The sequence below is a fragment of the Rhinolophus sinicus genome, chromosome 5 (assembly GCF_057876585.1).
Source record: "Rhinolophus sinicus isolate RSI-liver-muscle chromosome 5, RSI-T2T, whole genome shotgun sequence".
Taxonomy (NCBI): Eukaryota; Metazoa; Chordata; class Mammalia; order Chiroptera; family Rhinolophidae; genus Rhinolophus; species Rhinolophus sinicus.
The window spans coordinates 31014124-31029336 of NC_142505.1; the positions used below are offsets into that span (position 1 = coordinate 31014124).

At 39.6% G+C, this 15213-nt stretch overlaps 1 protein-coding gene across 1 annotated transcript in view; it reads left to right on the top strand.

Moving 5' to 3' along the window:
* The window catches only part of COL6A5 (collagen type VI alpha 5 chain), a 117879-nt gene that overhangs the window by 76492 nt on the left and 26174 nt on the right, over positions 1 to 15213 (top strand). Inside the window, exons 33-36 of the mRNA XM_019726036.3 lie at positions 922 to 1409; positions 4228 to 4321; positions 4869 to 5528; positions 10845 to 10935. Of these exons, the coding sequence (XP_019581595.3) occupies positions 922 to 1409; positions 4228 to 4321; positions 4869 to 5528; positions 10845 to 10935 (1333 nt within the window). The remainder of the gene's footprint in view (positions 1 to 921; positions 1410 to 4227; positions 4322 to 4868; positions 5529 to 10844; positions 10936 to 15213) is intronic.

The window sequence follows — 15213 nt, forward strand, 5'->3', positions numbered from 1 at the left end:
AGACCAATTTGAAAGAAAGTCTCGCGCCCATGGGAAAAAAGGACGTCTTCCTTCTATGCAGACGCTTCTGTCTTTTGATTTTGACAATAACTGTCAATGCCATGTTTCTACCTGATTGTAGAATGGTGACCACCCCCACCCCCCAGCCTCCATCCCCTTCACACTATTGTTCTTTCTAGGTCTTGTCACAGTTTGTAACTCAGTTTCTTCACAGAGTAGGCCCTGTGTTGCTGGGGGATCAGTGACAGAGCTCTCTGACCACATTCTGTTGCTCTGTCTGACGCTGGATCCTATGGACACCAGCTTCGTGCATGGGCGATGTTTCCCTTCCTTCCTCTAACCCACATTTACACCTTCCATCTCACCAAGTGCCCACATTTGTCAACCTGACTCTGCAATAGTCTTCTCCGAGCCTAGACTGCAATCGGTATTGCATGGTGTCTTAGATCCTTTGGATCACATTGCCGCAGAAGCTAGTTATGTCAACATCAAGGGCTCCTGGTCTCCTAGCGGCCTGCTGAAGTAGACCTGCAGGGTCTGTGAGCGTATCCCGGGTGTATGGCACCATTCACTTGGATTCTGAAACAAAACAAAATGACTTTGTACATGTAAGTGCCCTATCAAACTTTGTGGATTTGAATTAAATCTACCAGGTACCCTCCTGGCCAGTAGGACAGAGAGGCTGTGAAGTCTACACTTTACATATCCAACTATTAATGCACCATCTTTATGCAACACCTTTAAGCTAACAAAGCAGATTCCTTTCCTTCCATTACATGTGGGATCCTCCAGTTCTAGAGCTGTATGGAACACTTGCATTTTTTTAGACCTCAGTGTGAACCAGCCTCACTGGAGTGAGGGAGTGGGGAAGACTTTTGATCCGGTGAAATAACTTAATACTTTTGCTTTTCATTCTTGTAGAAAAGTGTCCAGTGTATCCAACCGAGCTGGTGTTTGCTCTGGATCAGTCCTACGATAGCACAGAACAGATATTTAATGAAACGAGGGATATCATCACTTCTATCGTCAGTGACCTTACCATCAGGGAAAATAATTGCCCTGTGGGAGCAAGAGTTGTTGTGGTTTCCTATGGCTCAGGCGCCAGCTACCTCATCCGGTGGTCCGACTACCACAGCAAGAAGCAACTCGTCCAGCTTCTTTCCCAAATAAAATATCAAATCCCTACAGAAGCACAGGACATTGGTAATGCGATGAGGTTTGTGGCCCGGAACGTTTTCAAGCGGACATATGCAGGAGCCAACGTGCGGAGAGTTGCTGTGTTTTTCAGCAACGGACAAGAAGCCAGTAGGGCATCCATCGTCACGGCCACCATGGAGCTTAACGCCCTGGACATCAGTCCCGCAGTCTTTGCTGCTAATGAAAGGGTTTTCTTTAATGAGGCTTTTGGGGTAAGAATTTCCCTTGGCAACTTCTTCATTTTGAAGACAGTGTGGTACTAGCAGGATGGGAATAATGGGGAGTAGGGGGAGATATGTGGCTGCTTGAGCACCTGTACAGTTTTCACAGCTGTACTGTTACCAGGGTCCATGAAATCTAATATCTAATAATAACAGCAGTCAATAATAACAGCAGCCACATTTACTCAGTCCATGCAGTGTGCCAGGCTCTGCCCCTAGAATTTGTATGCATGCTCATACCTTGTCACAATCCTCTGAAGTCAGTGCAGTTGTTATGTCCATTTAAAAATCGGGAAACTGAGGCTCAAAGAGTTTGAGAGACTGCCAGTTTTGTACAGCTACTAAATGGCGAAGTCAAGGTTCAAACTCAGGTCTGCCTAACAGAAAGGGCCGTGACCGTGGTGCCCTTCCAGCCCTCTGCAGATCTGTTTCTCAATTCCGTCATCTGCTCACTGTATCTCATTGAACAACTGGTCTTAACCTGTGACAGATGGAGTTTAGGGCATCTCAAAACCCCTAAGGTTGTGTATTACATTGATGTGTATTTTTCCCAAGAGAGGTTCCTTCGTTTTTGGATGCACAGATTCTTATGGGATCTATGCTTCCCTCTCTCTCCCCACAAAAATGAAGAACCTCTCCCTCCACTATTCTACTATTTTTTGATATATTCAGATTATCCATGAAATACATGTTTCTGGAGCTGTGTGAAGGCATCATGTTGTCCCAGAGGTTATAAAGGTCTATTTTCATATAAATACTCATATTTTTACTGTGAAAAGAAAAGCAAGCTCTCTATAACATGAAGAGAATCAATCTGCTTATAACACATCCAAGAATTTTTTAGAAACAGGAGCTGCAGGGAGAGTGACAATAGATCCTGACAGAAAGGATTGTAGGAAGTCAAAGTTTTTCTTCTAAAAATCATTACCCCCCCCCAGCATACTAGATAATGTATTTATTTGTTATGTGATGGTGTATGTCTCCTCACTAGAATGTAAGGTAGAGATTTTTATCTGCTTTGTTCATTTTTGTATGCCTAGCACCTAGAAAAGTACTTATAGCATTGTAGACATTCAATAAATATTTGTTGAATGAATGAATGAAGAACATGTGGTTTACTCTGATGAATAAACTTCTTTGATTTATCTAGGCAGCATTTCATCTTTACAAGGGGGAACCAACAAGGTCAAATACAAAATAACACTCAAAGCATACAATTTCATAAAAGATAGGAGTAGGAATATAGTAAATACTTTCTAACCATATGGCTGGAATGATTATAAATATTTCCAAATCCTCACTCCGCACTATATAGAAACATAGAAAGTGTGGCTTTCCTAACCCTTTAATTTCCCAAAGGAGAAAGAGAAAAAACATGAGCATCTTTGTGAATGGAGAGATACCTTCATCAGTAACCTGGGAATGGTAGATTTCTTTCATTTTTAAAAAGCTTCTGCCTCATATGGTGCCTCATACGGTAAATGCCCAATAAATAGCTATTGACTCACTGAATGAATGCTATCCATTGCCCATTTCAGTGAGTATTAAAGTAGAAAATGTAATCAAGAGGCAGATATAACCAGGCAGTGCACTACCAAGAATTTTGAATAGACTTAGTGTCTTCTGTCTACTGCCTTATGAAATAGACTTTTAATTGGGATGTCCACTGGACATCTGATACTATGATCAGGGTGTAAATAGTTGGGATTACTACTTAACGAGGCCAAAGGAAACCTGTGAATATAAAATTTCTGCAGGACCCAATTTCTTCTTCTTTTCTTTTTTCCTTTATCTTTTTTTGTGTGTGTGTGGAGAAATATTGTCTATTTTATTGATGAATGGTGCCATCCAGGAGACCGGGAAGCTCATGCTCAAAAGCCTGACCTCCCCAGTGGTGTGTAGGTTACAGATTACATAAAGCAAAATTACAAGACACTGTTGATTATGGATTTGGGGTCATGTTGGGAGTTGATTGGTCAGAGGTGAGGTAAGGGTAATGAATAATTTCTTCAGGTCTTGAGGACAGTACTGAGGTCTGTTCCAGAGTTCCTCTGTCCAGTCTCCAGGGAAAGTAGCCAGGAGGTCGTTCCTAGGGCTCAGGAACTGAAACATAACTTAGGTCAAGATGCTATCAGCTTGCCAGAGGACTGGACTGTGTGACCATTAGTCAGGTCTGGGCTACGGTCTTCTGCTGCCTGGGGGGTGCTGATTATCTGGGGGAAAAGCTAGGTTTCTGAGGGGCATGGAGAAATAGATGATTTCCAGAGCTAGGACTTAAAACTGAATTTAATCAAAGTCATAAGGACCCTCCGTTTCACTGAGTGACCTGAGGAACATCATTTGACCTCTGTGAGTCTCAGTTTCTTTATCTGTGTGTGGGTGCAGGACCCAATTTCAGAAGCTGATGTGTGGCACATAATCCATTAGTACTTAGTCAGAAGCATGTAAAAATTCAGTGCAAAATTGTAGGCTTGGAAATAAGATATTTTAATACTTGCCCCAATAGGTGAAACTGGTGGTTATCTTGTGCCATTTTTTTTGGTCATAAAACAGGGAGGCAGATACCTGTTCTATATCCTTCTTTCGGTTATGTTAGGATAAAAGGTGGATATTGCGTGTGTGCGCACGCACGCGCGCGTGTGTGTGTATGTGTGTGTGTAAAGATGTACTGAACTGAGCAAAAGGCTATAATACAAGGCAATAGTAATGAGGTGTTTTTCAAACTGATCTTTAACGTGGGTGCACAATAGCTTACTGATAGTCACTAAAGAAAATGAGCAAATAAGCATATGCTTCTTTTTCAATACAGTTTGACAACACTGGAACATTTCAGGTGATTCCAATTCCTTCAAATGAGGACCACGAACCATTAGAAAGACTCTGGAGGTGTACACTTTGCTATGGTAAGACCAGTGAGAAGAATTTATTGTGCTGTAACATTTGAAATGCCTTACTGGTGAGTTACTAACTCTGGCTTTACCAGAGATTTCTATTTTTTATTGTAGATTCTATTTTAAGTTTTCCAGTTTTCCAACACCATATGTCAGGGTTTCAACCTCTGTAATGTTTGAAGCTTCCATCGAGTATGAAAATTGGTTTGGAAGATTATCTCAATTGATGTGATTTTTCTTGGGGACAATTTGGTAGCTTGTATCAAAAGCCTCTAAAATGTTGAAAATATTTTCTAAATGAGTTTGGACATGACTTGTAGATTTCAAGTATATATGCTACCTACACCTGCTTTTAACAAGGACCTTCCCCAATGTCTGCTAGTGGCCACAGAAATGTTGGGACATTGAAAATTTCTCATTAAATGATGTGAGATTGAAAAGATATTGATCAGATTATTAGTTCTTGCTAATCAGTCACTGAATCACTTGAAAATCTCCAAAAACAGTGTCTTGTTGTGCCAACATTGAACCAATGATGAGTCTCTCTATGTATTTTCAGATAAATGCTTTCCACATGCCTGCATGAAAGAGAATCTTTTACCTGAAAATTCACACATGGATGTAGCCTTCCTCTTACACAATTCTTGGAATATAGCAAGTGATGAGTTTAAAGCTGTGAAAGACTTGGTGAGCTCAATGCTTGACAACTTCGACATTGCTTCAGACCCGTTAGTCTCAGACTCTGGTGATAGGATTGCCTTGTTGAGCTATTCTCCTTGGGATAGTTCTAGGAGAAAGAAAGGTGAGGTAAAGATAGAGTTTGCGTTTACGACGTATGACAACCGAATTGTAATGAAGAGCCACATCCAGAATGCCCTCCAACAGCTAAACGGAGACGCCACCTTTGGCCATGCTCTACTGTGGACCATGGAGAATCTCTTTCCAGGAACACCCCACCTGAGAAAACACAAGGTCATCTTTGTAATCTCAGCAGGAGAAAATCATGAGAGAAAGGAATTTTTGAAAAAGATGGCTCTGAGGGCCAAGTGTCAAGGCTATGTCATATTTGTGATTTCCCTGGGCTCTGCATATAAGGACAACATGGAGGAGTTAGCCAGCTACCCACGTGACCACCATCTGATACAGCTTGGGAGAATTCATAAACCAGATCTGGATTATATTGTGAAGTTTTTAAAGCCATTTGTATACTCAATCAGACGTAAGTCATTATTTTGTTTTTCCTCTTTGTTTTAATAAATTAGTGTTTGTTAATAGTGTTGATAACTTAACATGTCTTTGCACCTATAACTAACTCAAACATGTGAATTAGATGGTGCGAGGAGGACAGGGATAGGACATATCGAAGTTATACCCTGTTTATACCTTGGTCACAATATGGTGAGACTTTTTTCTTGATAGAATGTCTCTTAGCCCAAATCTCAGCACTTTTGAAACACAGAGTGACTGGAGGTCTCCTGGTTTACAGTCTCTCAACCTAAAGGCAATTTAGTCTCTCTTAGATGGTCCCCAGGATGAGCATTTAAATAAAAGTTTTCCCTGCTACACCTGGTTTATTTCTAACCGTGGCACACTCTGGAGACCTGCGTGAAGGTGTAAAGACACCACAGTCCTGTGCGGCTCCAAAAGAGTCTGATCATACAAATCACATAGGAATCTTGTTAAAATGCTGATTCTACTTCAGTATGTCTAGGATGGAGCCTGAGAGTCTGCATTTCTAACAGGATCCCCAGTTAAGTCAATGCTTCTGGTCCAAAAATTACACTTTGAGTAGCAAGACCATTGCACTACAGAGTGTCAACCATTGGATGGGCGTTAGTTCACCAACTGAGCTGTGAAGAGAGAAATACAGAAATTGAGAATAAGCATCTAGAAACTTTAAAAGGAATTTGACATCGCCACAGCGTACAAGTGCATGAACAGTGGGCTGTGTCTCATTGAGCAAGATATAAACCAAAAACATTAGTCTACAAAGGATTAGAAATAAAAAAAAATACCTTGTCCTTCACCATGAATGGCTTGAGAATCACTCTTTCTAAAGCAGTGGTTCTCAACTAGAGATGATTTTGCCCCCAGAGCACATTTGGAAATGTCTGTAGACATTTTTGATTGTCACAACTGAAGGAGAGGATGCTACTGGTATCTAGTGGGTAGGGACCAGAGATGTTGCTAACCGTTCTACAATGCACAGGACACCCTCATCCACAGCAAGGAGTGATCCAGCTCAAAATATCCAGAGCATTGAGGTTGAGAAACCCTACTCTACAGGATTCCCACAGAATTGGAGTGGAACCTATTCTTTATGGGAATTTGACAAGTTTAGAGTTAGGTTCTGCTGGAACCAGTCCTGCTACCCTAGAATTCCAAAGTTATTCTGGTATCCAAGGACTCTCCAATGCCAACATAGTGACAATGTCTTGAGAGTTCACCCTTCATTGCAGAGAGAGCTCCACCTTTCTCCTCTGACTCATATTCGATTGGAGAAGCCAATAATTGCCCACTTGGGAATATCATGTTATTTTTTTTAACTCTAAATGCCTTCGATTGTAGGATGCAACAATATAGTACATAAAAAGAAAGGAAAATAATGCTTCCAATTAAATGTTGATACCAACTTTCCTATTAGAGTTTTTCTTTTATAGTAGTCAAGAGTTCTTTTAGACAGAGTAGTATCGCTTCTACAGTAAAATAGACTGGTTAAGGCATCCCTAAAACTTCGTATTCAAAATTTGACTTTCGTAAGCTATTCCTTGATTCAGTCATTTCTGTCCATCTTTTTCCATATTGTTCTTTATGCCATCAAGATTGATTATGATACAGCACTTTTAAAAGACCAAAAAAACCTCATAGCTAGCCTTGTTGGGGTCTTAAGTGGCTTTGCAATTATGTAGAGCTTGCTTACTTTTTATTACTTTTTCAATTTTTGTTTTTCAATTACTGTTGATATTCAATATTATATTGATTTCAGGTGTACAGCATACTGGCGAGACATTTATATAATTTACAGAGTGGTCCCCCCGATTAGTACCCATCTGCCACTATACATAGCTATTACCATATTAATGACTATATTTCCTGTACTGAACTTTACATCCCTGTGACTATTTTGTAACTACCTATTTGTACTTCTTAATCCCTTCACCTTTTTCACCCAGCTCCCAACCCCAATCCCATCTGGTAATCATGAATTTCTTCTATCTATCAATCTGTTTCTGTTTTATTTGTTCATTTATTTTGTTCTTTCAATTCTACATATAAGTGAGATCATATGGTATGTCTTTCTCTGTCTGACTTATTTCACTTAGCATAATATCCTATAGGTCCATTCATGTTGTCCCAAATGGTAAGATTTCATTCTTTTCTTATGGCTGAATAGTATTCCATTTTATATACGTACCACATCTCCTTCCTTCTTTCCTTCCTTCCTTCCTTCCTTCCTTCCTTCCTTCCTTCCTTCCTTCCTTCCTCCCCTCCCTTCCCTCCCTCCCTCCCTCCCTCCCTCCCTCCCTCCCTCCCTCCCTCCCTCCCTCCCTTTTTTCTTTCTTTCTTTTTTAGTTAAGGTTTATTGGGGTGACAATTGTTAGTAAAGTTACATAAATTTCAGGTATACAATTCTGTATTACATCCTCTATAAATCACATTGTGTGTTCACCACCCAGAGTCAGTTCTCCTTCCATCACCATATATTTGATCCCTTTTACCATCATCTACCACCCTCCTACCCCCTTACCTTCTGGTAACCACTAAACTATTGTCCGTGTCTATGAGTTTTTGTTTCTCAGTTGTTTGTCTTGTTCTTTTGTTGTTTTTGGTTTATACACCACATATCTGTGAAATCATATGGTTTTCTACTTTTTCTGTCTGACTTATTTCGCTTAGCATGATAATCTCAAGATCCATCCATGTTGTCACAAATGGTCCTATTTCATCTTTTCTTACCACCAAATAGAATTCCATTTTGTATATATACCACTACTTCTTTATCCATTCATCTATCGAAGAACATTTTGTTGTTTCCATGTTGTTGCCACCATAAATAAAATTTAAAAATGAACACCATAAATGTTCATTGCAGCACACTTGTCTTTATGGATAAATGTTTTCATATTTTTGGGGTAGATACCCAGGAGAGGGATTGCTGGGTCATGTGGTAAGTCTATTCATAATTTTTGGAGGAACCTCCACACTGCCTTCCATAGCGGCTGCACCAATCTGCATTCCCACCAACAGTATATGAGGGTTACTTTTTCTCCACAGCCTCTCCAACATTCGTTACTATTTGTCTTGTTGATGATAGCCATTCTAACTGGGGTGAGGTGATATCTCATTGTGGTTTTTATTTGCATTTCTCTGATGATTAATGATGTTGAGCACTTTTTTATATGTCTATTTGCCATTTGTATGTCCTCTTTGGAGAAATGTCTCTTCAGGTCCTGTGCTCATTTTTCAATTGTGTTGTTTGTTTTTTTGTTGTTGAGTTGTATGAGTTCCTTGTATATTTTGGATATTAACCCCTTACCGGAGGCACTGTTTGTAAAAATCTTCTCCCAGTCAGTCGGTTGCCTCTTTATTTTGTCAATAGTTTTTTTTGCTGTGCAGAAGTTTTTAAGTTTGATACAGTCCCGTTCATTTATTTTAGCTTTTACTTCCCTTGCCTTTGGAGTCAAATTCATAAACTGCTCTTTGAACCCAGGGTCCGTAAGTTTAGTACCTATGTTTTCTTCTATGCATTTTATTGTTTCAGGTCTTATGCTTAAATCTTTGATCCATTTTGAATTAATTTTGGTACATGGTGACAAATAGCAGTCCAGTTTCATTCTTTTGCATGTGTCTTTCCAATTCTGGCAGCACCATTTATTGAAAAGGCTGTCTTTTCTCCATTGTATGTTTTTTGCTTCTTTGTCAAAAATTATCTGTCCGTATTTATGTGGGTTTATTTCTAGGTTCTCAATTCTATTCCATTGGTCTATGTGTCTGTTTTTCCTCCAATACCATGGTGTTTGATTATTGTTGCCCTGTTGTACAGGCTAAAGTCGGGGAGTGTGATACCTCCAGCATTGTTCTTTTTTCTTAGGATTGCTTTGGCTATTTGGGGTCTTTGTGGTTCCAAACAAATCTGATTATTTTTTGTTCTATTTCTTTAAAAAATGCCATCTTTGCCCAATTGTCTATTGATGGACACTTAGGTTGCTTCCATTATCTTGGCTATTGTAAATAATGCTGCAATGAATACATGGATGCATATATCTTTTTGAATTAGTGTTTTGGATTTCTTTGGATAAATACACAGAAGTGGAATTGCTGGATCATAGGTTGTTCTATTTTTAATTTGTTTGGAACCTCCATACTGTTTTCCATTGCAATTACACCAATCTACAATCCAACCAAGAGTGAGGGCTCATGAGGATTCCCTTTTCTCCACATTCATGCCAATACTTGTTCTTTGTTGATTTTTTGATGATAGCCATTCTGACAGGTGTGAGGTGCTATCTCATTGTGGTTTTAATTTGCATTTCTCTGATGATTAGTGAGGTTGAACATCTTTTCATATAGAGCTTGCTTACTTTGATTTCTACCTGAGCAATGTTAAACACATTCAATTTGCTGCCTTCCCATAACCTCTTGTTTTGTAGGGATTAAAAGATTCCTTTCCTAATACTTCTGAGAATGTTTTCTAAACTACTGACCCCATTCTACAAGTTTTGGTGCTGGCATGTTTGCTGTTCCCAAATGCACAGACAGTGAACAACCGCATCACAGTTCCTGCGTCACTAACAGCAACTTTCAAATGCAATTGATTAGAAGACACAGTCTCATTTCAGAGCAATGAAAGAAAATGCTCATCTTAGGACCAGAGAAAATGATGATTATAAAGCCATAAATATCTTCTGAGATATTTTAATAGAGTTTTGGAATATTCAATGGTCAAAGGCCTCCTTTAACTAAAAACTATTTGTTTTCCTGAACAAGGAGGAAAATGATATATTTCTCAATATTCCACAGCTTATAGAATAACTATAGGAAGGAAGTGAAGGAACTTATTTAAGTCAGTAAGTAAAAACCTTTTCTGTGATTTTTTTTCCTTCTAGGAAATCAGTGTTAATTGGTGTAGAAGCACAGAAATAGGATCATGTAATAAAATATTACCTTTTTGATATTTGATTTGTTAGCATAAGTCTGAGTGAAAAAGCTTTATAGAGTCAATAAAATATCCCTTAGATAATGTTGGCCTGACCATATAGAAATCATGGATCTCTGCATTACAATTAACCCTTAAATGAACAATTTGAGAAGGTCTGTTTCCTTGATGCTGGTTATTTGGCTGCAGAATACTCTAAAATTAAGTTTAGAATGCTATTGCTGGTTGATACTATTTTCTGTTTTCACCCCAGCCAAATTTTGCTGAAATCATTTAGTGACATTTATTGCTCCAAGAAGATTCCTTTGAGAATTCTCTATACCTACCAAACACAATTTCTAGTTTAAAGATCTAACTACAACTTTGTTCTCTCAATAGGAGGATTCAATCGGTACCCACCACCGATGCTTGAGCATGCATGTACACTCATCAATTCAGAAGAAGAGGATAGTCAAAATAGCGGCTTCCTGTGAGTTAGAAAGCTCTTATATTTACAAGTGACTGTTAATGGACTGATAGGTGTATACCTGGCTAATGGCAGCTTGTTAGGTTGAGGAACCTAATAAGGTCTCTGAAGTAAAAGCTCTTCTTGTGTTCCATTTCTGTAGCAGATGTTACATATCAAGCATGCTTTCTGGATTGATTTTGTTTTTAAACAGCCTCATGAGTTTTATTATAATTTTGCCTTTAAATTTATGAGATGTGGAATTTCCTCAGAAATTCCCACATTGAAATTTTGTGGGAATATTGAAATATTGGTAACATGTAAAATCTGATGCACGTTGTAGAGGTCCATCTGATTTCAGCCTGCCTACTCTGTCATCATTGAGCTGATGCATCACCACTGGTCTTCACCTGCACTACTCCACAATGATCATCCATGCTGTGTGTCATGATATTATTTTGCTTTTACTTTGTGTGATGTAGTATTCATGTATTATGTCTTACTTTGTTTCCTTTCTTCACTTACTCTCAACAGTTACTAGTGGGTACCAAACACCAGTATCAAATACAAATGTAAATATGTACATTGAAATTGCATGAATAGAATAAAAATGAGAATAAACTTATAATGAATATGTTTTCTATCATCATCTAAATAAAAACACAATCTTCTCAAATTATCATAGAGAACTCATTTCTAAGATTTTTATTTAAAATATACCTAACATACAATATTATGTTAGTTTCAGGGTATACCATAATTATTGAACAAGTATATTCCTGAAGAAGTGATCACCGTGATAAGTCCAGCAACCATCTGACACCATACCACACTATCACATTATTGACGATATTCTTTATGCTATATATTACATCCCCATAACTTACTTGTTTTATAGCTGGAAATTTGGACCTCTTATTCCCCTTCACCTTTCTCCCCTTTTTTGATTTTTCAATTACAGTTGAAATTCAATTCATTTTATGTTAATTTCAGGTGTACAGCATAAAGGTTAGACATTTATATAACTAAAGAAGTGATCCCCCCTGACTAGTCTAATACCCACCTAGCACAATGCATAGTTATTACTGTATTATTGACTGTATTCCCAATGCTTTACTTTATATCCCCATAATTATTTTGTAACTACCAATGTGTGTTTCATAATCCCTTCCCCTTTTTTTCACCCACACCCCCAATCCTCCTCCCATTTGGCTATCACCAAAATATTCTCTGTATGTTTGCGTTTGTTTCTATTTTTCTGTTTGTTTATTTTGGTCTTTAGATTCCGTATATAAACAAAATCACATTGCATCTGTCTTTCTCAGTCTGACGCTTCACTTAGCGCAGTACCTTCCAGGTCCATCCATGCTGCCGCAGATGGCAAGAAGTCATTCCCTTCCATGGCCGAGCAATATTCCATTGTATATATGTACCACCTCCTCTTTATCCATTCTTCTGTCAATGGACACCCAGGCTGCCTCCACATCTTAGCCATTGTAAACAATGTTGTAATGAACATATGCACAGGCCCCTCAAAGTCGTGTTTTAGGTCTTTTTGAATAAATACCCGGAATTGGGATTACTGGGTCTTTCTTTGTCTCTTGTTATAGCCTTTGTTTTAAAGTCCATTTTGTCTGGTATAAGTACCTATACTTATTTATGTATAAGTACCTATAGTTATTTAAAGCTACTATATCTTTAAATTTTTTTTGTTTGTTTCCATTTACATGAAATATTTTTTTCCAGCCCTTTACTTTCCTTTTGTGTGCCTTTCAATCTGAAGTGAGTCTCTTGTAGGCAGCATATGTAAAAGTTTTGTTTTCTTATCCATTCAACCCTCCTATGTCTTTTTTTTTAAAGATTTTTATTTTATTTTATTGGGGAAGGGGTACAGGACTTTATTGGGGAACAGTGTGTACTTCCAGGACTTTTTTCCAAGTCAAGTTGTTGTCCTTTCAATCTTAGTTGTGGAGGGTGCTGTTCAGCACCAGTTATTGCCCTTTCGGTCTTAGTTGTGGAGGGTGCAGCTCAGCTCCAGGGCCAGTTGCCGTTGTTAGTTGCAGGAGGTGCAGCCCATCATCCCTTGTGGGAGTCAAACCAGCAACCTTGTGGTTGAGAGCCTACTGGCCCATGTGGGAATTGAACCGGCAGCCTTCGGAGTTAGGAGCATGGAGCTCTAACCGCCTGAGCCACTGGGCCGGCCCTCCTATGTCTTTTGATTGGAGCATTTAATCATTTTACTTTGAAAATAATTGTTGATATATATGTAGCTATTGCCATTTCATTCATAATTTTGATTTTTTTTTTCGTCTTAAAGAAGTCCCTCTAACATTCCTTGTAATACTGGTTTGGTAGTGATGAACCGCTTTAGCTTTTTCTTGTCTGGGAAGCTCTTTATCTGTCTTTCAAATGATAGCCTTGCTGGGTAGAGTACCTTTGGTTGTAGGTCCTTGGTTTTCATCACTTTGAATATTTTGTGCCAATCCTTTCTGATCTTCACATTTTCTGTTGAAAAATCAGCTGACAATTTTATGTGGGGAGGGGACTCATAATTTACCATTTGTCTTTCTCTTGCTGCTTTTAGGATTTGTTCTTTGTCTTTGACCTTTGCCATTCTAATTATAATGTGTTTTGCTGTGTGGGCCTGTTTGGGTTCATCTAGTTTGGGACTCTCTGTGCTTTCTGAGACTTGTATGTCTAGACTTGTATATCTATTTAGAGTTGTATATCTATTTCCTTTGCCAGGTTAGAAAAGTTTTCAGTTTTTCTTCAAATAGATTTTCAATCCCTTGCTTCCTCTCTTATTCTTGTATCCCTATGATGTGAATGTTGTTACCCTTGATGTTATCACAGAAGTCTCTTCAACTATCCTTTTTTTTTTTTTTTCTGCTGTTCCAATTGGGTGTTTTCTGCTACCTTGCCTTCCAAGTTGCTGATTTGGTCTCTGCTTAATCTAGTCTGCTGGTGATTCCTTCTAGTGCATTCTGATTTCAGTTATTGTATTCTTTACTTCTGACTGGTTCTTTTCTATGGTTTCTGTGTCTTTTTTATGCTTACTAGCTCTCTGTTGAAGTTCTCACTAAGTTCATTGAGCATCCTTATAACTATTGTTTTGAACTCTGTCTCTGGTAGGTTGCTTGTCTCTATTTTGTTTAGTTCTTTTTCTAGAGTTTTCTCCTGTTCTTTCATTTGGGTCGTATTTCTTTGTTTCCTCATTTTGGCTGCCTCTCCATGTTTGTTTCTATGTATTAGATAAATATTCTATGTCTCCCAGTCTTGGCCGGGTGGCCTTATGCAGTAGGTGCCCTGTGGGCACAGTCTCCCAGGTCACCTGCTCTGGGTGCTCCAGGAGTGTTCCTTGTGTGGGTTGTATGTGCCCTCCTCTTATAGTTGAACCTTGATTGCTATTGGCATATCATTGGGTGACACTGGCTCTCAGGCTGGTTGGCTGTGGCGTTTGGCAACATACATAGCTTATGGGCTGCTGTGTGGGGAGCTTACCACATGCAGTGGTATTTGCCCCAGTGGACCCTGGTGTCTGTTGCGACTGCCCTTTGCGTATGCTGTTTGTGGGGCTAATTGGGAGGTGCTCCTCTGTGGTCTGAAATCAATCTCCAAGTATGTTGCTTTGGGACCTCTTGGGAGGGGTTCTGGCGCTTGCCCAGGTCACCCACTGTCTGTGACCAGCCAGGGAGCTACAAAGTGATCTGCAGTTGTTCATTGCCTGTGCTAAAGTTGGAGGCACATGGGAAAGGCCACACTGCAAACCGAGGATGGCTGCCACCAGTACTGGGTCCGGGGTAGCTTCACAAAAAGCCAGACACCCCAAGGCCTGCTGTCACCTGCCAACTTTCTTAAGGTTCAGCCACTGATAAAGCCTCCTGCGTTACATGAGTTGGGTGAGGCAGGGTCTTAGAGAGTCACTAGAGTGGGAAGAGTTGTGGTCACCAGGTTCAGGCAGACTCTGGTTTGGTGCCAGTGCTGAATCTGGGGCTACTCAGAAAAAGTCTCAGAGCACACCAAGGCTAGTTGCCATCTGGAGACTCTGATAGCTTTACAAGAAAAAGTGCAATGTGGGTGGGGTTGACTGCTTGCAAGAAAGTACCTCCAAAGTTGTGGGATTTGGGTGAGGTGGGGTCCCAGCAGAGCTCACCAGACCAATTCAGATTCAGATTTGGCCATGGTGGGGGCGCGCTCAACACAGGAAAGATGGCACCCACCTGCCGGCTGCACAGGAGGAGGACCCCACACAGGGGAAATGGCGACTGTCCTCCAGCCCTCGCCCTGAAGCCATACACCTCA